The 24,275-nt window shown below is 37.4% G+C and overlaps 1 protein-coding gene across 3 annotated transcripts in view; it reads left to right on the top strand.

Moving 5' to 3' along the window:
* MGAT4A (alpha-1,3-mannosyl-glycoprotein 4-beta-N-acetylglucosaminyltransferase A) overlaps positions 1 to 24,275 on the top strand; it is a 68,469-nt gene that overhangs the window by 24,594 nt on the left and 19,600 nt on the right. For all 3 annotated transcript variants that reach the window (XM_084297751.1, XM_084297753.1, XM_084297752.1), the window contains 7 exons: positions 1,395 to 1,562; positions 4,162 to 4,302; positions 6,144 to 6,277; positions 17,318 to 17,364; positions 17,909 to 18,022; positions 18,631 to 18,706; positions 20,158 to 20,272. In XM_084297751.1, the coding sequence (XP_084153877.1) occupies positions 1,395 to 1,562; positions 4,162 to 4,302; positions 6,144 to 6,277; positions 17,318 to 17,364; positions 17,909 to 18,022; positions 18,631 to 18,706; positions 20,158 to 20,272 (795 nt within the window). The remainder of the gene's footprint in view (positions 1 to 1,394; positions 1,563 to 4,161; positions 4,303 to 6,143; positions 6,278 to 17,317; positions 17,365 to 17,908; positions 18,023 to 18,630; positions 18,707 to 20,157; positions 20,273 to 24,275) is intronic.

Genomic DNA, 24,275 nt, shown 5'->3' on the forward strand with positions numbered 1-24,275 from the left:
CCCGTGGTACGGAGCCGTGTGGGAGCAGTGCTTGAAGAGCTGCTGCCTGTGGGCAGCCCCTGGGGAGCAGGGGCAGAGATGCTTTGTAACCTTACTGTTGCTTGTAGACATGTCTTCAAGCAATCTTGCTGCTAAAATGCTTTGTAGCCTTACTGTAACTTGTAGACATGTCTCCAAGCAATCTTTGATTACTTTGGGTTATCATTGGCAAGTAAGGATGCCCTCATTGCCAGAAATTCCAGAAAACTTTCCTGGCCATCTCGATCCTGCTGACTAAAGCAACAGGTCCAGTTTCAAGCAGCAGGCTGGATTCACTTGTCAGTGTGTAGTGTGCCTAGCACTGCATTGTGTGCCAGCGTAGCTGTGTTCTGGGTTTGTTGGCACGAAAGCAATAACCATTTGGTTTTAATGAAAAAAGGAAAACAAGGCTGGCAAGGGAAGTGTTTTTGAGAGGTAGTGAACTATATTTTTATTTTTCTTTCTTCTAAACACAGGGCATTTTAGCTAATATGTTTTCCAAACATAATCAGAACAGTACATCCCAACTACAAAAGAAGAAATAAGTGAATTGAAAGAAGTTGGAGGAAATGCAGCATAATTAACAAGGGAAAACCATAATTCCTTCATTATTCCATGTATTGCTGTAATGCAGCAACAGGAAGAGACGCAAATTGCTTGCAAAACTGCTTCTTTACCCCTGCAATAGGTGACAAACTAAATCAGTAACTCTATGGATGGCAACTGTGTGGTTGCAATATTGATGACAAGATACAAAGTCACTTCAGATACACTGTTCAATATCCGTAGATCAGCTAAAGAAGAGTGATGGTAAGCAGGAGATTTGGGGAATGATCAGTGGGATGAAGGAAAGATGCACAGAAAGGAGATGCTTACTTTGGGTAATAAGAGCATAGGCAAGATGTGAACAAATGAACTTTGGTGTTTCCTTCTCCCTTTTGGTCTTCTTTCCAAAATGACATTCTTACAATGTATTCAGAGAGGGCTTCCAAGAGACATGACCTGTGCTTTTATTAAGGCACTGCCCCGTCATGCTTTTTAAAACAAAGGGATTGTTTTAAAAACAGGGCATCCCTTCCAAAAAAGGGACTCAGAATTGCCTTGTGGTGTTGAGTAATGGGAGCTTAAAGGTTGCTCCTGTCTGTGGCCGTGGTGATGAGGAGCATATCCCTTAGCGCCTGCCTTGCATCCCTGCCCGGTGCAGTTACTCTTTCCTCTGTATGTTGCGTAAATACTCAGGAAGGGTTGTGCTGGGCTGTGTCCTTGCTGGCTGTATTTCATGTGCTACGTAGCTGAGCAGTCTCTGTCCCTTGTTGGAGCTCCCTGTAGTCATTTGTTGCCCAAAATAACCAGCATCATTTTTTTTTTCTCTGTAGAAAAGTTGATTGCATATCAACGGGAATTTCATGCTTTGAAGGAACGTCTTCGTATAGCTGAGCATCGGACTCTGCAACGCTCTTCGGAGCTGAATACTATCTTGGAGCAGTTCAGGCGTGCAGTAGCAGAAACAAATGGAAGTAAGAATGCACTGAATAATTTTTCAGGTACATACTGTGATTGAGCTTTTTTTTAATAACTATGGACTATGAATATCTCTCTATTACTCTAGAATAAGAAATTAATACTGAGAAATCTGAGTGAAATTGTTCAGTGGTGCGAATAACAAAGCTATGTAATATGTTGTATCTGCTGGCTGGTTTTCTTTTTCCATTTTCTATTCTTAGCGAGCCGCCCACTCTTCATCCTTATAACTTTAGAGAATGAATACTGATTCCATGCTCAGTTTGGAACTTCTGGTTGCTTATTTAGCTTACTTGGACAATAACTTACCTCACTTTTTAAATAGAGCTTGAAGGGAAAAGTGAGCAAACAGTCTTTATGAAAAGGATGAACTTGAATGAATTAAAATATGTTTTAAAATAAGATGGATGATTAAAAAGCATACAGGCAACCTAAAGTATTGGTTGTGATTTGTAAAATGTACAGCTAATGGCCTTTTTAATAACTAGTCATTAGGTATTACATTTGTAGAGTCTTCTGTATTTTTTATCCATCTCTGAGGCTGATGCTATTAAGAGCTGTGTTTGGCAATATTAAAGAATGCCTTCACACTACTCATCAACTTATTAAAGTTAGCTTTTAAAATTATGTTCTAATTGCTTTAGTTTCTCTGATATTTCTAGATGGACAGTGAATAACAAATAAATATAAGCTTTCTGGCCAGAAGTCTGATTTGGTCATTTGCAGAAATGTCACTGTGTTGGCCTAGTGAGGGTAAGAAAAACAAAGATTTTTGCAAATCCAGAAGTTGGATAGAAGTTTTAAAATCTGTTGTCTAGTTGCATTTGTGCAATGGCTTGCCATCTTCTTTAACTTAAAAAAAATAATTTTTTTGAGAGCTATAATTGTAGGCCCTTAGTGCTGAGATTAATATTGTGCTGATATTAAGAAGAATTGCTCAGACACTAATAGCCTGTCCACCCTGAACTGTGTAGTTCCCTGGATCTCCAGGAATGGTATTCAGAAAGGTTACATTTGACATAGTCTGTGATTCTTGTCTTGCTCTTCTGTCTGTATCTTTCTGCTAAAGTAAACAACTATAGAGGAAGTTGTGTAAATTGGATTTACAATTGGATTTACAATGTGGTATTACCACATGCATTTCTAAAAAAATGAATTAGTTTGCTTATGTGCATGGTAGTCATAGAGAATTATTCTCTTCTGATGCAGTTGAAGTTACTGATTCACATTTTTAACATTTTACCATCTCTGGATCCAAACTGCCTGTGGATCATCCTTTTTTTTTTTTGATGTGGAACTGTGATTGGGAGTCAGCTGAAGTCTGAATTCCCGAGCTTTGTCCTCACAATTTAGGATTAGATAGACTTTACTAAGTTTAATGTACTTAAGTATACAAAATACTTTGTACTAGTTGCTGTCTTTGAATCTGGAAGAATTCTGGATTGTTTTATGTAAATCATTATTCATCCATACAAAGAGGGTCATATTCTGAGGGACTTCTAGGCTCTTTTTTTTTTTTTTTTTTGTTGAAACTAAAGGAAATGTTAGCATAAAATGAAAACTTGTATTGGAATCTATCAAAATTAGCATCTCTACTTGTGGCATCTATTTTCAAAGCATTTTTCAAGATCAAAGTGCTATGATTTGTTTCATTGCCCCTTCCCCCCTTTAAAACAAACAAACAAAAAAGCAAAACTCACCACAACTCAAACAAACAAATCCTCCTAGCAAACCAAAAGACAGCGAGCAGGCAACCCTTCTGTTTTTGTTGTAGTTATGCTCAGAATCTGAGAGAAGTGACATTTATGGAATTACTTTAGGCACTTCTGCGCAAGTCAGATTTTCTTGGAAACCTTGAGTCCAGTTTCTCACTTAACTTATGAACCTTACGATACTAAGTTTTTAAAGGCCCATGTGCTATCATATCATATTGTGTGCTTGCTTGAAATGAGAGCTGTTTTCACACTTGATGGAAGAAAATTAACACATAAGAAACTGTTATTTGCAACTCTATGAGAACCACTTGGGTATCCTGAGAGGCAGTATTCTCCAGAGAAAGCAAGAAATATTTTAAATAATCTAGTGGAATAAATTAAATTCACACCAGTGTATGCTTTATTGCAGAAATGTATTGCAAAATCTTGATTATATATTTAATGTTAATTTTGCGTCTGTATGGACAATCTATCTAATATGTGTTTAGAGTTTTGAAAAATGAATTATTTGCAGTAGCATTTCTACATGGTGATGATTCTATAGGTGTATGTCAAAAATAATCTAGGTAAACAGACCTCCCATTTTGATCTGCTGGAGAAAACAAACTAACAAAACACTAAATAAATTGAGCATTCTTTACTTTTGTGATTAGACACTGCAAATCTTGTGTGATGAGGTGAGTATGAACTGTATCTGAAGGAAACTAATCTTGACCATTGCTTACATTCAAATTTAAAATGAGAAAAGATTTCCTTTGTACACAAGATACAGTGCCTCAGTAAAATGGATCATTTCTTCCTTTTTTTTTCCAGTTAAGATCAAGCTGCGAATCTTAGATGATTTACCACTGCATAAAACTTTTTATTGTTTCTTTTTCTGCATGACTGACTTCATGTGTGTTTGCAGATGAGACACTGAAATTGTTAAAAGAACTAACAAGTAAAAAATCTCTTCAAGTGCCAAATATCTATTACCATTTGCCTCATTTGTTGAAAAATGAAGGAAGCCTTCAACCTTCTGTGCAGGTTGGCCTTGGAAGGACAGGAGGTAAGCTGATATAGTGTTTGTTTTATGTTTTCTATCTGGAGGAATTTCTAGTTCTTGTAATACAACATACGGCGTTGCTTAGTAGATCAAGGACATCTCATTTAACTTGTGTGATATTGCTATCTCTCAGAATTCACACTGAATCCAGGATGAAAGGAGTTCGGCTTCAGTTTTGCTCTTTTCTGCATAATCTCGGTCACGCCCCACCCCATGTTAAGCTCCGCATTAAGAAGCACTTAGTGTGGGTGAATTTTTGTAACTGAGTAAAAGAGAACAAAGCACAAAAGTGTTACAGTTTCTGAACTGCTAATGGACATACCCCTTGGGCTTTTTCAGATTTATGTGATAACCATGCATAGATATAATTGTTTTAGAGTTGGTCATGAATTAAAGTATAATTTGGAGTTGGACACACTAAGATATTCAGACAAAATTGCGTCAATAAAATGTGGACATTGGTTGGAGGGGAAGAAATAAATATTGTGCTGCAATGCCATTGATCCCCTTTTCTTTTTAATCCTCCCAAATTCTGAGCTTTGGTCATTAGGATAGCTCCACTGAATCCCACTCTTATAGCTCTAGAAAATAGTTAGGCTGAAGCCAAACCAAGCTGGCGTACCTCAAAGCACATGTATGTGTTTCCAAGCACGAAGGCCCCACCAGTGAATCCACAGGCATGCCTCTGTGTCAAGTGTGTGGGCTCAAGCCATGAGGTTATTTTTCTGACTATAAACACCATTTGTTTCAAAGTTGTTAATTAGGAAGGCAAATGTTCATACTCCTTTACTGTTTTAAGTGAAGCCTGTATTATATTCCACTAGGAATATATGACAGAAGTTTGAAGTTAGAAAACAGAAACTGGAGTTTCTGTTAGTCTCCCTAAAAAGAGGGAGAAAATTGAGTCTAATTTATTTTCCTGTCTTCTCCTTTCATGATCATGATGCTTTCTGAGTGTTTGTTTTATAAGATCAGAACTCACTGATGTATAGTTGCTAGGTGAAGCAGGTGCTGTGAGTAAGGATAAACAAAATTTTTAATAGTTGTTTGATTTTATATATTTATGATCTGGTAAATAATTTCACACAGATGGCTCAGAGCACTGACTTCCTGGGGGCTGGTCTATCCTTTTATTGTGTTCCTGTTGATACCTGCTGTGTTTGCAGGAGGTTGCCAGCCCTGTGTGCAGAGTGGAGTGAGGAAGAAAGAAGACTATGGTGAAATTTAAGGAACCTAGGAGTTGAATGGCCATCTGAAAGATGGGGTTAATAGCATTGTATTATGGGCCAGAGTGCTTTGCATCTGAGGTACTTTTAACAGGGATGAGAGGTTTGAGTATGGAATTCTTGGGTTATCCTGATGACCTGAGCTTATTTTTCTGGAAGAACCAAAATCTCACGCAAGGGAAGTAAGAGTTCACCAGTACAACTTTAAAAGGCTTCTGAGGAGTTAAAAATAAATACTTGAGTTGTGAAGAATGATTGTGCCAGCTTGAAAATAAAACTAGGTTAGGGAGGTTAATCATTCTGTGAGTCGTGGTGCAGCCTTACCTGATTAATATCATGGTTGTTGATTATTACCTCTGCAATAGCCTGGCACGTCTAGGATTACATTTTTTTTTTTTTTGTTTGCGATGTGTGTGCTCTGAGCATTGGTGGTGATTATGTTAATCACGTTCCTGTTGATGGGTGTTATATTTTTAAACTATTTTAAATTACTGCTATCTCAATCTTTTAACTCTTTGCGTTTCTTAAGTAATGCTTTATTATGAGACGAGCTTTTTGCTTTTTCATTCTTGTGTATGAAATTACTGAAAGTAAGTTTCTGTTTTTGTTTGATTTCAGTTTCCATTGTAATGGGAATACCTACAGTGAAACGAAAAGTCAAGTCTTATCTTACAGAAACTCTCCACTCCCTTATTGATAAGCTGTCCCCTGAAGAAAAACTGGATTGTGTTATGGTTGTCTTTATAGGAGAGGTAATCACATAAATATTTTTATATGCTTTCTAACCTGCCTTTAATCATGAGTATTCCTTTCAGGAATTGATGAGGACCTTCTTTTTCTTTGCAATATAGACAGATGACTGTCTATGCCTCCATCTCCTTTACATTTAAGGAAAAGTCTTGTTTCTCTGAAATAAACAATTGTGGAGAGCCCAACCTTTTCTATTTATGAAGTGAGCATGGATTTGGTGGACTGCTCATTTTGCACATCTTCTGATGTTTTATATAATGATTAATATGTCCTAATTATCTTATTCCTTCAATATCAGCATAGTGGCTAAGGGTCTATGGTATGGTAGGGAGTTTTTTTCCCTTTGTCTTCGTGCTCCTTTTTAGTCAGTCCTTCCTCGGGTTGGTGCTGCAGCTGGGGAAGTTGGGTACAGATTGTTACTGATTTTATTTTTGGACTTCCTGGACATTAAAAGTCCAGACCTTTTAGATGGACTAATTCAAACAGTTTTCATTTGGACTGTTTGGTCAGTTTGACTCTTGATTTAGCTGAAAGCTTAAGGAAAATGATAGACTGCTTTCAGAAGTAATCTTGCTGGCTGCTGAGTGTTGTATATATTTATTTTTTCTTAAGAGTCTGGCATGGAATGGGGGATTTTTTTTATATATGTTTGACCTTCAGCCATCTAACCATGTAGTGCTCTGTTCAATCAGTGTTTTGTGAATCCCACAGAGGAAAATTTGAGTCCTCTAGTTATAACTGTGAACACCATTTTAATCTTGTGAGCCAGTGTCTTTTCAGCGATGATTAAGTGAGAAAACAGTGTGCTAATACATCTAGTTCTATTAACAACAGATTTTAAACCTTTATTTTAGAAGTTTATAAACTCTTTTGCTGTACCCGAGACTGACCCTTACAGTCTTCTAATATAAATCGCTCTGGCTTGTTTTTTTTTTTCTGACAGTGAGTCACTCAAAAACCATCAGTCTAATAGGTAATGTTTTTCTGCAGAAAATGCTCTTAAAACATCTTTTGGTTGAGAATATCAAGTGATCAGAATTCATTTAGGAATCACTGGAGCAATGGCTTTCCTTCTGTGTACTGTTCGGAATAATTTCATTGCATAAAATTATTGCATAATTTTATTTAAGGTTTAAAACTTTTAAACCTTGAAAGTTTCCTGTTGTTTTGCTTAAGGAGGTCTGAGTTGTGAAGACTGTGTGTTAGCATTGGATTCTCAGTCTTCTACAAATCTTAGAGTAGGAGTGAAGAGAATCCCCACCTCAACCCCAAATGAACAAGTTTCCTTGTAACCTTAGACAAACCATGTAGGTATGCTTGAGTTTTCCGTAGACTTCTGTGTTTTACTGTAGAGTGGGACCCTCTGCATCTTTTGGAGATGGCTGTTTGATGTGCTTACTCCCATGTCTGCTATGGGCATAGCAAGCCATGAATGTTTGGGAAAATCCAAAGAGCCTAGGTTTGGATTCTTGTCCCCTTATAACCTTTCCCTAGCTTTGCATTTCTTTTTCCATCCAATTTCTCCATCCGATTTTGTCTCCTTTGCTTTTCTATTCCTTTTACCATGCTTTATATTTCCTTAAGTTCAATATCTCATAGTTTGTTCTGTAATTGCTACAGGAAACTCTTTCAGTGAATAATATGGTAAATACTTTATCCTGAACTGTGCTATGTTTTTTTTTCTGGGTTGTGCTGTATTTTTCAGCTTCCTTTTGCAAGATGGATTGTGTAGGTTTAATAAGCATTTTCTCTGGCTACTTGAAGGAAAATCTGTTCCCTTCATGGACTTCTGTTTGTTCTTAAACAAAAGGAAGGGCTTTTTCTCTTAAAATAGCTTTGACTGTGGGGTTTCCTAGTCTAAAATGTGTTAGACTGTTATTAGCATTAACGGTTGCATTAATGTAGGCTATTCAAAAATACATTAGGGCTTTGATCAACCATGCCTCTATTAAAGATGATGGCAAAAGCTTCTGAAAAATGGTATGGCCTCTGCTGAACATTCGTGCAGCTCAAATACAACAAGAAATGGTTCGTAGTATGAGGTTAGGTAATTTTACTAATAATTTTAAAACTACTATTTGTGGTTTCTGTATAAGCTATACAGAATATAAGCTATTCCACCACCACCAACAACAAAAAAGTAACAGTTTACAAAATTATTTTTCCAAGAGAACTACGTGAAAAGTGGTATTTTGGAAGGATTACACGAGGATTTTCTTGCTGACTCAAACTGAGAAATTGAATTGACTGTGTGTAATAAGCATTGCTGGGAGACAGTCATAAACGACAGTTTCTTTGCGCTAAGCACCCTAAAACTTCTTTAATGACTAATTTATTTCTTTTAGCAGTTCTATCTCACTTCTTTCTCACAAAATTGACTTTTCTGGAACCCAACTTGAAAATTACAGCTAATGGCCTTCTGCAAACAGCATGAACATTGTAAACAGATAAGCTAGTAAATATAGGTGCACTATGGTTGCTAAATAAAGAGATCTGCATATTCATTTACTGTATGGATATTTCTCAGTAATGTGATCATACACAGTAAATCTCCATACTGAAAGTTCAAGGAATTCTAAAATATCTCGGTTGATGTGATACCTAATCACCAATTTAAATAATTACTAGAATTGCTTGACAGTAAACTGTGCAATTGTCCCAGTAACTGACATATGTCTGTGTTCTCCAATTTGTTAAAATAATTTTATTGCAGAATAATTTGCAGGGATTAATTAGGATGACTAATAAATAGGCATGAATCATTATATGTCTATACTTAAAATCTTTTTATTCCCCTTGACTGTGTAGTTAGCTCAGATGCTCCTCAGATGATTTAAACAAACGATTCATCTCTCACCAAACTGGTTTGCATGAAAACCTCCTTTCTGAAGAAACTATAGGCTCTGGGTTTAAGGAACTGTGAACTCCACATGAAAATGACTGTCCAGTTTTTTATTATTATTATTATTTTTCATAGGGATTGCAAATAACAAGGGAAACAAGGTTTTGAAATACTTTACATAATAGTGGAACAACAGACATAAATATGTATGAGAGAAATTAAAATATTTTTCTGGTATCTAAACAAGATATTTTTTCATATGAGATCTCATTTACCACAAAGAAAGTGCATCTTAGACTTGTTCTAAATTTATCACAAATTATTGTCAGTCCACTTCATTAATCAGCGACTGTGCTTAGCACAGCCTTTTGTACAAACAGTAATCAATGTATATTGGAAAGACCACAAGTCCTTGATTTGACCAAGAATATCAAAAAGGCAAATCATTTCAGAAAGAATCAGAAGACACACAGAGCTATGCAAAAGGATTTTGCTAATATTGCATAGTACTGATTACATCTGATTGGGCAGTAATTGTCCAGCCATTTGCTCTTGGAGCACCAGTCCGTGTGCTACGCTTTCTCACACATTGCTTATTAAGTCTTAGACTGTTGTTTCACATGTAATCCTAGCATAAACATACACATGTATACGTATGTATGAATGGGTATATATTAAATAAATTAAAGCTAAACAAGGCTGTTTTGCTAAATAATTTAATCATCACCTGGTAATTTTAAGGGCCTGCACAGGTGGTAACCTTTGTTTTGGATTTAAAACCAGTCAAGATGACCGCAGTTTCTAGTTATAATGTTAGCTCTTGTAACTAGAGGGCAGGTTTGTATACCAGTTATAAGTACCTATGTAAACTGCTGCTGTGTTCTCAGCATCTTTAGCATCTGAAGAGTGTGGAGTGTTGATACTGGGCATCATCACAGGACTTTACATTCCTCTTGTCATGGTAATGGCTAGCAAAGTTTCACATGGGATATATAAAACATTTCTTAGATGTCAGAGAAAAATTTTGACAGGAGTTTGAAACCTGCCATGGACCTGAGACAAACTTAGTGTCTCAACAGAAAGATGAAATTGTGCTTTTTTCTCAAGCTCTAGGTTTGAACGACTGAGATACTTCTCTTTAAGGTACCTTTTGAGATGCTCCAGGGCCACAGTAACTATCTAATGTTTCTCATAAGGCAACATCACTGTTCTCACCAGTAACATCGAGAGCATCCATTTGTGAGATGAAAAGTAGCAGTAATAGTCTGAGTTCAGAAGCCTTACAGGTGACTTTGTACCTGGATGATTGACTGAATTAACACTGTATTAATAAGCAAGTTTAGGACAATGTTCTCAAATTTTACTACTGTGGTCTGCCTTGGCCTAAAGACAATGAGGACAAATTTCTTCTGACCTCCAAGTAAACGACACAGTTCGTTGAAGTGTGCTTTTGATTGTACACAATTGCTACCTACGTTTGACTGGAAAAAATAGACCTTCTAGACCTTTTCAATGATTTACAGGCTCACCCAAGGACACGCAAAGATTTCCCCAGGTTTCCAGGCCACATGTTCTGCTTTCTTTCAGACTCTACAAAGGCGGCTTTGTCTGTAATACATTACAAAGTTAGTTGAAAGCTATATGATGTTAACATGACTTCCACCTAAATGTGCTGTTTTGAGTTGTCCCTTGACTTTTTGTTCTGGCTATCCTTCTTAAAATCTGAACTTGCTCTCTGATGTGGTGCTGTGGCAGCACAACACCTAGGGACTGGTGCCTTCATGACTGAGGAGGTGGCATGCAGGATACAAGGGTAGGGACAAATGAGAGTGGAGTGATAGAAGAATAAACTTGTATTTCTGCTATTGCTGTGAAAGGCTTCGCATTGTGAAACCCTGTCCACTAGACTTTTTTTTTTTCTTTGTACCTTGTTCTCCTTGTTCCCGTGTTTAACTTGAAACTGCTGCTTCAGATCTGAAAGCAGAAACTGTATTCCTGAAATAATCTTTTTCAGCTGTATTGGTTGAACTTTAGCAGATATTGTTACCTTTTTCCACAGGCTTTGTTTATATCCTTACACTGTTGAAACCACTGGAAACCACTGCTGCACTTCTAGTCCTTAGGGCTTTTTCACTGCATAAATCTTCAAAAACATGTCTAAATGCTATTTTAGTGGATGATTTTTCCTAGGTGAAGTTTAAGGTCTTGTATATAGGTAATTATATTCATATGTACTTTCACCATTTCAAGTCAAACACAGGTTTACTTTGCCTTTTCTGGAAGTTGTTCAGTTTTGCATTGCTTGTTATTTAAATTACATTGTAAAAATACTCCACCCGTATTCTACAAGGATGGTGAAAGATCAGATAAAATTGTTGAAATGCATAAGCAATTAAATTACTAATTTCTTTTTTGGGGGGGAGGGTGGGGTGGAGGGTGTTGTTTCTTGAATAAGTTAAGACTGATTTGTAGTAGCTAATCATTTAAGAATTAAGATCTGGGCAAGCTGACAGACGAGATAAACCACATTGTTTAGAAGGTCCTGTACAGTTGCTGTCTCAATTCTTCACTGCTTTCCCTGCAGCTTCCCTTCCTGAATTTATAGTATTTTGATAGTTTTAGTGCCATCTTTTGTCTATTGGTGCTTCTCTTCCTAAAACCAACTCTTAATGACAACTTAAATAGAAATTTAATCTGAACAGATGTTTAGTCTGCTGAGGGAATATCCAACAGGCTAACAAAGATTGGAAGGGACCTCTGGAGATCATCTAGTCCAAGCCCCCTCCCCTGCTCAAAGCAGGGTCAGCTGCACTAAACCTGTGCATTTTGCAGAGCATTTCAACTTGCATCTTGGAAATTACAGCTTGTTAAAAAAGTTAAGCTTCCAGAACAAGAAAATCATAGAATCACAGAATGTTTTGAGTTGGAAGGGACCTTTAATGACAGACTAGTTCCAACCCCCCTGCCATGGGCAGGGCATCTTCTACTAGATCAGGTTGCTCAACTGCACTGCTTGTACATGGTATCGTAACATTCCATCATTTCACCTGCTTTTTGTGTGGGGGGGTTGTTTTTTTTCTACTCCACATGGAGATACGTAATACAAAAATGAAGTGCTCATCAGCCGAGTGTCAATGTTGATGCATACAGTTTAATTTTGTATAGCAGCTGCTATTTTGAAGTGCTTTATTTTGCCAAAGTCCAGTGTTGAGCACTTCTGCTCACTTGTGGTGGGAACGTCATGGAAACTGGGATAAGACTAGTGTTCAGTGGCAAACTATGAAAAACTTATAATTTAAGTGACGTCTCCAGTAAGTGTAGAGAAGCTTTTTCAGGAAAGAGTTGGACAGAAAATAAAATGGGAGAAGAATCCCATGCTTTGCAATGGAATGTAGTTGCCTGAAATTCATTTCAACATTTTTGCTTCTTCTGCCTTTACCATGTCTTGTTCATTCAGTGGTTTGATGCAAAACACCTGTGCACTTACTGTGCCTGTGCATCAACCAAGCTCCAGTCCTGTTTGGACTCACTGTTACTGCTTGTTTAGATTTTATATACATATATGTGGATTTGAACTAAGTCTCTGTTTGTTGTGGTAGGGATGCAATCTGGATGCCTCTAAATGAAATTAAGAGGCAAAATCTGAAATGAAGACAACATTTTTTATAGAGTGTGTAGCTAAATTGTGAGTGTTTTTGCTACTGGATATCGTGAAATACAAGTGAGTAAAAAGGTTCTGGAAGGCATTAAGCAAATTCACAGAGAACAGACACAGGAGGAGTTATTGCATCTAATTATATGGATGCTACTCAGGCCTTGCAATTATAAATTGTTAATTGCTGAGAACTGGGAGGTGTATGCAGGGAAGAAAGATTTGTTCTGTACATACCCTGTTAATTACTTTTTTTTTTTTTTTTTTTTTCCTGAGCATCTACTGCTGGCTAAGATAGCACATAACTTTTGGTGCAGATAGACCTTTGTTCCGTACTGCCATGGTTTTCCTGACATTTTGAGAAGGAGTTCCCCTTCTCTATGCTTGAAGGTATTAAATGGATAGGTTTTAACAATATGAAAGAGTTGGTTCTTAAAACTAGAAATCTTTTCCTCTGACAGTTGGTTAGCCATTAAGGAGAGCATTCTAACCCCTTGTTTTCTCTGCTAGCTAATATATTCTACTGCTTTGCTATGTGCATCCTCACTCATAAAATCAATAAAAAAAAATTGGACTTTTGTTCACTGCTGCTGCGGTTCTTTGTGCGTTTGTTATGAATAACAGTGTTTGTTCAGACAAACCTTAGAATAATTGCAAACTTGAAATATGGCCTCACATAAAGTAGAGAAGGTACTTTAAGCAATTGTAGAGCAGCATCTTAAAAAAACAGGAAATTTGAGAAAGACACCGACACTCTGAAACTTTTTTTCCACAATGCACTCCAGGTTTTCTTGTAGAGAGATTCATCAAAGCGCTGTGTGTGTCTGTCGTCAAAATAGCTGATATATGAGTTAAACCTTAGATGTTGCCAGTTCGGGCTTATGAAACACCATAGACTTCATAAGCTAAAATCTTTTTTTTTCCTGCTGAAAGGTTAGGTAGGCTCAAGGGAATACTGGCGAGGTACATGGAAAAGGGGTCTACCAAGGAATATTAAGTATACAAAATCACACGTGTCTCAGGAAGTAACCTGAACTGAAGGCAGTCAGAGCATGGATGGAAGCAGGAGGAAGCACTGTGCGTGCTTGTCCCATTTGTACTCTTTTCTATGTATCCATTTTTGGCTGATGCTGATGTTGGAAGCAAGATGCTGAGCTGGGCGAATCCTTGGTCTTGATCTAGTATGAATGAAAAAAGGAGGATGTCTCGTGCCACGTGTTCTTGCTTTCTCTGAAATCAATAATATCTTATGACTAGGAAGAAAGAATGGGCAGGAAAGATTTGAACTGCTGATGTTTGAAATAACCACTCCTCTTTACGCCTTTCATTAGTCCTCAGAGATCTACTTAACAAGACAAACTTGTTTTTGAAGCTCCACGATTCATTGATAAGATGCATCTTTTTGGCTGGCGGTGTTAACTCTTTGGCCGTGGACTATCACAATTTGGCATCTTTAAGGGGATTCGTTCTTGAAATGTTAATTTTTGCTTCTTTTTTTCTCTGGTTCCAAACTCCTAGGGATTATTTCATCTTCAATCTTGAAAGTTTTGCGAAGGAGTGTTAACGCCTTCTAATTTAGCAGACAGAAGCATTCGTTGTTGTTTTCTTACAGGTTGTGCTGCTTTGATTGGGATCACCAGTGACATTTCCTTTCAATAGATGCAAATAGCACTGACACCACGAGCCAGGTTCTTCATAGCTATTCCAAGGTCAAACTGGTATCTACCAGACGATCTTCAATGCAAGCCTGAAGAACAGTTACACTTTCTTTCATGGATGATTTCCTTTTGATTAATCAGGGTTTGTCTCATCCTCTTTAAGGTTCTTGGAGAAGACAAGGTCTCCTTTATATTATCTGTTGTTCATACTTGTTTGCAGCAGTCTCATGTCCCGTAGGTCGATAAAGAGGACCATAGGTCTTACTTTATCAGGCAGTAAATGCCTTCTTCCTCAAAAGTGGATCTCAGTCGATAATAGATTTTTCCATCACTCTTCAGTTACTGGCTGAATTTATTGATAGTGCTTGGAAGATCCTTAGGCTAGAGCAATTCTCTGACTGTTCCAGATATCCTGCCATTACTGCACTATGAAGTCTTCTCTGTAGTTAACTCTTCCCTTGGGTATTGCGACAGATTGATCAAATTAATTGGACGCACTCATATTTATTTCATCAGGTTGTGTGAAATAACTTCCGAGTGCCACTGTCCTGGCACCTGTCCACAGCTGAAGGGCGTTGGCAAAGGTCCTGTTCAGTGTTAGGCTGGGTAATGAGAAGAGGTGGTCGCCTCTGGAGGTTCTGACGTGGAAGGATGGCGTGCAGCCTGCTGTCCTGAGGGGAAAGCTTGGTGTTGAAATCCTGCTTCTGAATCTCAAATGCTGCTGGTAGATAAAAATACGCTTATTTAGACATAATGGCAGGATATCAAGTTGGTAATGCATTTGCTCACATGAAAAATGGCATCAGCTATTTCAATCTCGATGTTCTTTTTCATCGAATATTGAATTCAATATGACATTGAAAGTCTACAGGCCACATCACTTTAACGTGAAGCTGTTGTGATCCCAGTTCAGACTGGGAAATTGCCAACCTGGTGTGTGAGAGAGACGCACACACAGAGAAATAGTTGGAAGTAGGGAAAGAACTCTTATTCCAAACTCTCTAATCTTTCTGGATGTGGTCTATTTTGTATTAAGGAAGTCAGCTTTTAAAAGCACTGTAAAACAGGACAAGGCTATATTCATTTTAAGGAGAGTTACAGTGAGGCAGGGGATTCTGACTAAATGTATGCTTCCAGTTAGGATAAAATACTGCTTGTATTTTAATATCTGGAATACTGGATAGAGACTAGCTGTGCTTTTGGTGACTATTCATTTAAAAACAAAACGAAAAACCCCACAACCTGTTTTCCTACGTAATTACATTACGGACAGTTTAACAAGTATTTGACTTATTAGTACTAGACTGAGTAATGGAGTTTGGAATGTCAACTAAAAATTCAGATCGTTTCTTTTTCCTATGTTGACTAAACAAAATTTTTTAATGTTTAAAAATAAATACACATTTTTTAAAATTGAAAAGATAGAAATAATGATCATTGAATTATCATTACGTAGTGATTTGCAGCTATTAAATCACAACAGAAGAAGTTGTCTTAGACTCCATTCTTGTAGAGAACTGTGCCTGAACAATCCATATGTGTAATTAAAGACTCAGTGATATGTGAAGGTCCATATGGGTCTGTGAGTCTGCTTGGGTCGAACTCATTATGGGACAAGTTTTAAATTGCTAACACCTTAACTGCTTATTAGGATTTCTGTCCTGCGAAGCACTAGGAATAGTGCTTACAAAGGAAATACGTATGGAAAAAAAAAAGCATGACAAATGCTTTCAACTCGCTTCTTCATACAGTGTTTGCAACCTGCTTTTGGAAGAAACCCACTGCTGTCCTTTTTGAAAATGTGTGTGTCACTGGCATTATGTTGGGTCTTATAAAAAGCAAATCTTTGAAAATAGGAATGGTGATTTCTAAGATCAAAGGGTAAGAACCTTTATCAAACAAGATTAGTGGTTCCATAGAAATGCTTGGGAAGGATTTATTCTCGGTGTGTATAATCCTTTAATGATAATCTGCATTACAAATTCATCAGAAAGATAGTATGAACTGTTCCTTTGTTTCCAGCATTTCAAAGGCAGCTGTTTCTGCAGAAACCTCATGAGCTACCAGAATCTATGTTGATTTACAGACTGTAACTTTTCTTTTATATACTGATAAATAATATGTCAAATTATTAGATTAGTAAGTACAGCAAAGAGTAGTTTTTCTTAGTCTAGTTTATGAATTCAAAACCTCTCCTTTCCTGCATGTGTATGACCAACTTAGTAGGTTGCATAAGAAGCCAGTTCTGGCAAATTAGGTGATGTATACTCTTCTTGAATGTCGGAATTTTTTTTTTTTAACCAACAAGCAATTTTTTAGAATATTTGCATCTTAAGAGCCAGGTGATTTATCAAATTAATAGTCCTTCAAGTTTAGTCTCTGATGCAAAAAAGCAGCCCTTGTTAGGAAAATAGCATGTTCGTTGTTGTCTGAGGTTGGGTTATCCATGTTTTAACTGGAAAGTGTAGGAGATGCATTTATGAAAGAGGTGTCTGTTTATTGCCCTGTTCTTCAGAAATCTTTCCTTGATAATATTTTTGTATAGCGTAATATTGTTAACAATAATATGTTCTTCCTACACAAACACTGGGTGATCATTTTGTCATTAAGATTATGAACTGCAAGAAAATGTCACTTTTGCATTAGGACTGTGTATTAAAAGCAGACATAAAGCAAATGTTATTTCTCTGTGTTTACATAAAAGAATAATTTCTTCTTCTGTTAGTCAAAGGACACGGTTACCAGAGTGATGTGTATTACTAAAATATCGTACACACTGAAATTGATTTTCAAGTACCTCACCAGTTGTTGTCACTGGTTTCTTTTAAAGAGTAGCTGCAAAACGGTTAAGTATTTCTTTTGATAGTGTGTTTTTATTTTTGTTTTTCAGACTGATCTTGATTATGTTAACAACGTTGTTGCAAGCCTGGAAAAAGAGTAAGTTGTAGTTCTAAATAACATTGTGATAAGTAACAAAAAGCATTAGGGAAATAGAAGTTCATACATTTTTGTATTTTGGGGGTTTTGTACTTTCAAACCAAAAGGTATTAGATAACAAATTAAGGGCAATGATTCAGTCAGTTAAGTTGTAAAATAATAAATGGAATTAAACTGATTTTGTGCACCATAAATAGATTAAGTTGCCTTAAAATAAATGGGAATTTGTGACATCTCTGTTACTGTCTTGTATTCCATACATTCAAAGAGAACTGTAGGGGGAAAAAAAAAAAAAGCAGTGTTTAGAATCTAGTTAGAATTCTGATTAAATTCAAAATATTGGTCAAGAGACTAAGAGGCTATGCTTTTCTGAAAGAGCTATTAGGGAAAACAATATCTTCTTCTATAGTAATTTTACTTCACATCCCTTATTTGAGTAAGTCATTGCTATAACCAGGCATAATAACTATACCAACAGGAAGCTAGCAGGAAGTCTACAGAACTGAAAATATCTCGTATGATTTTATGATGCTTCTTTTGGCAGATTTTCTACAGAGATCAATTCTGGCTTGGTGGAAGTAATAGCCCCTCCTGCATCTTACTATCCTGACTTGTCAAACTTGAAAGAGACATTTGGAGACTCAAAAGAGAGAGTGAGGTTAGTTTATTCCTCCAAATCCTTTCCCATCTCCTCCCACATTCACACTTTTCTTGTTTATAACATGACAAGTGGGATGTGAATTCTTTAAATGTTTTCTTACTGTAATTCTTGAAAGTGTGGGAAAGTGAAATGAGCACTGAGTCCTTTTCAGTCTTATCTGCATGCTGTTCTGTGCATGATCAGAGCCTAATGCTGAGCTTGGTTGAACTCATTTAATGTTAGATTCTGGGAGGCGAACAGAGACTTTTGTTGTGGTTTTTGTTTGTTTGTTTACTGTTTTTCTTTCTGAAATATGGTGTAAAACCCAGTCATTCCTGCTGAATTCTATTTAAAATGCACATGTGTTTTAGTGAAATGCTAGGTAGTTTTCACAAAATAGAAATCAGAATAAAACAATTTTTTGTCTGTATTAAAGTATAAGTTGGAAGCTTTGTTCCTTTTTTTCAGACAGGATTTCCTGAGGGAAAGATGCCAAAAGCAGTTGTCCTAACATTTCACCGATATGCGTCATTTTCATAGTGAGATTTACTTTGAATTACCAGTGTGTATTGAAAGAACTTTTTTTTTTTTTTTTTTTTATCCTTAAGTTTTTAATTGAATTTCAGATGGAGAACAAAGCAAAACTTGGATTACTGCTTTCTCATGATGTATGCCCAGAAGAAGGGAGTTTATTACATTCAGGTAAATTTCTGTTCTTTGTTTTCAAATGAGTCTGCATAAATTTTCAAATGAGTCTCCAGAAATCATGCTGTTGGGTACACCAGAAGGACTGAGACAGAGCAGAGATAACATGGTTATAACTTGGAGGGCACTAAGTATGGGTGTAACAGTGTCTGAGGAAGTAATCTGTGGAGTACCCTGTCTCTGAAGTAGAAAGCTATTTGTCATATATGATTGATTTTATCTTAAGAAGCTTAGCAAAAAAGGTGAAGGAGTGTAGACAGCTTAACTACTGTTTTCTCCCTTGTCCCCCAGCTGAGGTACAGCTGAATCTCCTAGGCAGAAAACACTGGCATAGTTTTGAGTAAAATTGAGCTAAAATATATTTTTCTTTCTCTTGAAAGCAGGTGCAGTGTCACTTTAATGTGACTGTTTGGTGTATAGGTACATTTTAAATGTGTTGCCAGACTTGTTTTCTTTTTTTTCTTTCATTTTTTTAAAAGAGGTTCTCAAGAACACAGTTAAGCAATTAATCTTAAGTTTAATTTAGTTCAGAATTGTTCCTGTCATGCCTTCCTGCTTTGAAGCAGAAGCCTTACCTATAGGTATGGCAGATCTAGTGGGTTAGCTGTGCTTATGATCTTTATTTAGATTTTGGGACTGTATCCTCTGGGTGTAACGCCCCACTCATCTAGTTTTTACAAAGCAAGCTCTGCTGTCTGCTCTTTGAAAGCTGTTGGAGACTCATTTTTCCTGGAAGCTGTGCAGCCAGTGACATATTGACAGCCTGTTTGAAACTAGGCAGTCACACGAATGTTAGTGCCAGCACAAGGGGGAAGAGCATGAATGTTCTAGGAGATAGGACAGGAGGAGCAGCATCCTTAAAGCAGCAGCCTTCACTTAGTGTGAACTAAAAGGATTGTAGCACAGCATCTTGGGAATTGCACTGTCTGGACTACGCACCTGTTCTTCTCTGTGGCAACCAAAGTAGAAAATGAGGAAATGAATCCTGGCTCTGCAGATAACGTGTCTCTTAGCTTCTAAGAGGAGACATTATTTTAGTACTAGTAGGGAAGTGAGTAAACTGAGTCACATTTTCATACAAATAGTACAGAAGTTTAGTTTTTCGCCACATAATGTCCTGATGATGTCACTTAGTCTAAAATTATTTCATGGAAGATTCTTCTTTGAAGAAAGAAGCTAGATAAGCAATGTGATTTTAATGCCTAGTTTACATCTCCATTATGTTGAGATATGTTCAGATTCTGGATTAATTCTCCACAAACAGACTAACTGTGATCCCTATAATAGTTATTCTTGTCTGTAGAGTCTAGGCTTTAAAGCAGTGCTTGCACTAGAAATACATGGATATGGGTTAGCAATGTATTATAAATCAGTATTTTCCACTAGTACTTTTCCTATTGCTTTGTTGTTATTTTATTTATAGTGATATCATTGCTACCTTCCTCTAGCTTGAAGATGACATCGTTGTCAAGCAGAATTATTTCAGCACAATAAAAAATTTTGCGCTTCAGCTCGCTTCTGAAGATTGGATGATTCTAGAATTTTCTCAGCTGGGTTTCATTGGTAAGAAAATGTTCATTTCAATAGTTTGAAAAAACACATTCATCCTTAGATGCTGTGATTAATAGTGATCTGACTTCAAAGCTATCTTCTTTGTACTGGAAATAGACCAGGAATTAGAAATTCATTGGCTTTTTTAGGAACTCTGTGGTTTAACTCATGTTTGCTTTTGTTAGGCTTTTCGTCTATTTTTGTATAGCAGTTAAATTCAAACTGTTGGAAACGAAGACATTTTTATAACCAAAAGTTGGTTTATTTATAAAAATATTAACAGTTCAACTGCAGGGAATTACCTATTTTAAATTTGACTGCAGTTAAAATAGAAATATCATTGAAACGCAAACGACTGCGAAGTAAAAGGAAAGAAGCATAAAAATTAACTCCACCTAAAACAGTCTCACTGGTGTTTATGACAAGAGCTCCAAAAAGAACCAACAGACATCGGTTTGTCTTGGTTGCTAAGCCTGTCCTATCTTCACCGGTCTGCTCCATCCAGGAGAAGTTATGACAGTCCTCTCCTTCTTAGAGATAGGTAGAGTGAGTCTGCCATTTGCAATCAACAACAGTGAGAGAAGCTAACGCAGCATCTGGGGCTGTAATGGGTTGACTACCAGGGGGCAGATGAAATTGCCTTATAAGTATTTGTTCTGTCTTACACTCATACATTTTTACAGAGAGATACTAGTCTCAACGGAAAAACAATGATAGAAGTTTTGAAGGGATTTTACAAATTGAAAGGATATTTCGTTATTGCAGTGATGTGTCATGAACCAGCACCAAGTGGTTTTCATGTGTCATGAAAAGCACCAAGGTGGAGATATTAAATTAAACTAAATCAGGCTGGGGAGATTCCTATACTATCCTTCTTAGAGCTCAGCATCAGATGTGTTGCTGAGGCAATGGTTTTCTGATATTCAGCATTTCAGAGATTGATAGGTTTGAAAGAAAACCAGCAGTCATCTCCTAAAATCCTGTTAGGGTACAAAATTGTGCTTCGTACATTCGCCTGCCAGTCTCACCTATGATGAAGAGCACAAGAGGAAATGGGCAGAGGGAGGTCTCCTCATCCCGTTTCTGGCTACCCACATAACCAGTCTGCTTGGTTGCCTTGGGCTACCAGCAGAGAACGATTTCAGCTGCAACATATGTGACTGGTATTTTTGCCTCAGAGTTGGAGAGAGAAACAGGAAACGGAGCTGCCTATCATGGAGAAATAAGCATTTAAATAATTTACTGGAGCTTTTGTCTTAAACAGACTTGTCTTGGCTCTCTGTGATTCTTGCGGGTGGAGAAATTGCTTGAATAACGGCATCTGATTAAACTTTATTTCTACTTTTTTAATCGTGGACTTAGATGGGGTTAGAGTTTTAACTCCTGTCCTAATTGCACTTTGAATGTAAATTCTGGGTGAAGTTTCTAGGCTGTAGAAGCAACTTACCTCCGTTCTGCATTTGCTTAATTAGCGCAGTACAGATGGAATGGTAGAGTGCAACACTTGCAACTTGCATTTTTGTAATACTGAGATATCAAAATGGGCATAAACCCAACAGTTTAGGGCAAGCGCTGTCTAGCGCCTGCAAATATATTTCAGAAAGCTTATTTCTGTATTTCGCCTTTCACATCCCTGTGTTCTCAGCCCTGTATAGAGGGGACAGAGTCTAAGCCAGGAGGGTTAGTTAGGTGGTTCTTTTTAATACTGAGATTTGGCTTAATCGTATGCTAAGCTGTATAAAAATACTTGAAAGCGTGTTGTTGTTCCTGTATTGTCTACATGCTGATTGTTTGCAGTGGAGGCTCTAAGGATAGTTGTAATTACATTTATTTCTTATTTCCTTTGGCTAGGCATCCCTGTTCTGGTCCTTGTATCATATTTGCTTGCCTCCTATCTAATTAGATACTATCAGTAGATTTTCAGATGCATTTAGCTACAGTTGTGCATCTTAATGTTATTTTTCTACCTAGAAAATTATTTTATTCCCACTGAATTTATCTACTTATCCTGTTTATAAGTTCTGAGAGAAAGATTAGTATTCATGAAAGGGATTAATAGTTCTGGCTTGGAGACACATCGGTGTGCTGTAACTATATCCTGCATAGAAGTTTTATGCAAGTAATATGGATTTGTCTCGTCTCTAGTGTTGCTTTATGGATCTTGACGCATTGATACTATGATCATTTGGTAGTGCAAGGAGAAGAGCAAAAGTAGTTGCTTGCAACTGGGGATGATTTTTACGTACAGATATCTGCGAGAGAAAGTAGAGTGCTGAATTGCGAGTGATTCAGAAGTAGTAACTTGAAAAGAGGTACGACTGATTCATCGTAAGCTATTGCAAGCCTTGATCAGCTTGCAAATTCTGCTAGGAAAGTGTTTTTTGTCATAGTGTATTTCTGAACTGAAAATCTAGCTTACGCAAGTGGTACATGAGGAAGTGGCAAATGCAACTGTTTAGGCTGACAGCAGAACTACAGAATTCTGTCACCTCTGCCATAGAGCAGAAGTTGCTTTCTTTGATTTTTTTTATTTTTTTTAGATTGTATTTTTTGATACTGAACGCAGAACCCTAAGTGCTGCCAAGTGTCTAATAAATAATGTGTGAGATGTATGCTGTTTCCCTGAGCAGCAATGTGGAAGGAGGTGTAGCGTTTGGATTCTGGGCTGTGCTGCAGTCCCTGGCATACCACGGTAAAGTCCTGCCAGACTTTTATAGCAACACCGATTTGTCTTCCAGCTGCTTGTGAGCTGAAGTGTTTTCCTGGGGATCTGCAATACCTTGTCCTGTTGCTATAATGTCAACCGTCAGTTTTTTAATGGAGCAGTCAGAGATCAGCTTCTTGGTTGAATTTTGCAGGCTCTCTGGATCTTATTTTTCCCTGAGGTTTTAAGGCCTGTTCTGATTTTTTTTTAAGTTGTTCTGATCACAGTTTTGCTCACGTTGTCCAAGTAAGTGGAAGTTTGAGAAAGAATAGATCAAGTCAAATATCTGAGATATAAATAACTCCAAAGACATTTTGGTTCTAATGCCGGTAATTTGCGTATCATAAACAGGGAAAACATTGAAAGGCTTGAACTGTAGTTAGAAAATAGGTGCTCACAGGTATAAAGTTATTGCTGTAGACTGAATACATGCATCACAGTGCTTATACGGAATGCAAATGAATGAATGCAAATGAATCTTTGCAGTTCAGAGAACTGTGGAAAAAGGTTTTTTTTAATTTATTTTGCATGTGTCTTAAACTTGCCAACAAAATGCTGTGAGAAGGTCAGAACAGTTCACTAGGGATAGCATTTAAATGCACTGAAAATGAGATGGAAGCCTTGGCAGGGCACAATAAACAGCAAAAAAATGTTCCACAATATTTTTTTTCAGCCCTGGCACTCGTTTTTGTCTATGTAAATAAAACAAAATTGAGAAAAAAAAAGAGAAAGTTTCTTCCACATCTTGTAAACCTCCAGGGATTTATGGAGCATCATCTTACCTTTGAGTCTAATTCTTTTGTGTTTTGAAGTTTCCTTGCCAGTGCAGCTTGTGTGCACCCAGAATCTGAAGCCTCTGAAGTTTTGTCAGCAGAGTCTCCCTGATGCCTGTCTGTTCCCAGGCACTGTAACAAGTGCATGACCGCGGTGCGAGGCTAGTCATTGCTTCAATTCTTTCATATCCTCTTTGCTTTGAGGCAGTACGTGTCGACTCTTGGTTTTGCTTAGGTCTCTGGCTTAATGATTTTTGACTGCATATTAAGGATGGCCAATGGGCAGCCTGCAGGCTGGGTTTGGATGGCATCTGTATGACTTGCTGGCTCCCAGCTCTGTGAGAGGTCACAGGACTGTGGGGCTCAGGCAAATGCTGCTGCTTGTTCTCAGGCCATGGCTATGCCCCAGGGGAGCCAGGCTGCTGCCGACACCCTCACTAAAGGGAGGCTAGGCAAGGGCTTAGCTGGTTTGGATTCAGAGGGGCTGGGCTGTCAGATCTGTGGAGCAGAAGTACTGGGCTGTTTACATCCCAAAAAA

Source organism: Netta rufina (genome assembly GCF_964035555.1).
Source record: "Netta rufina genome assembly, chromosome: 1".
NCBI classification, from domain to species: Eukaryota; Metazoa; Chordata; class Aves; order Anseriformes; family Anatidae; genus Netta; species Netta rufina.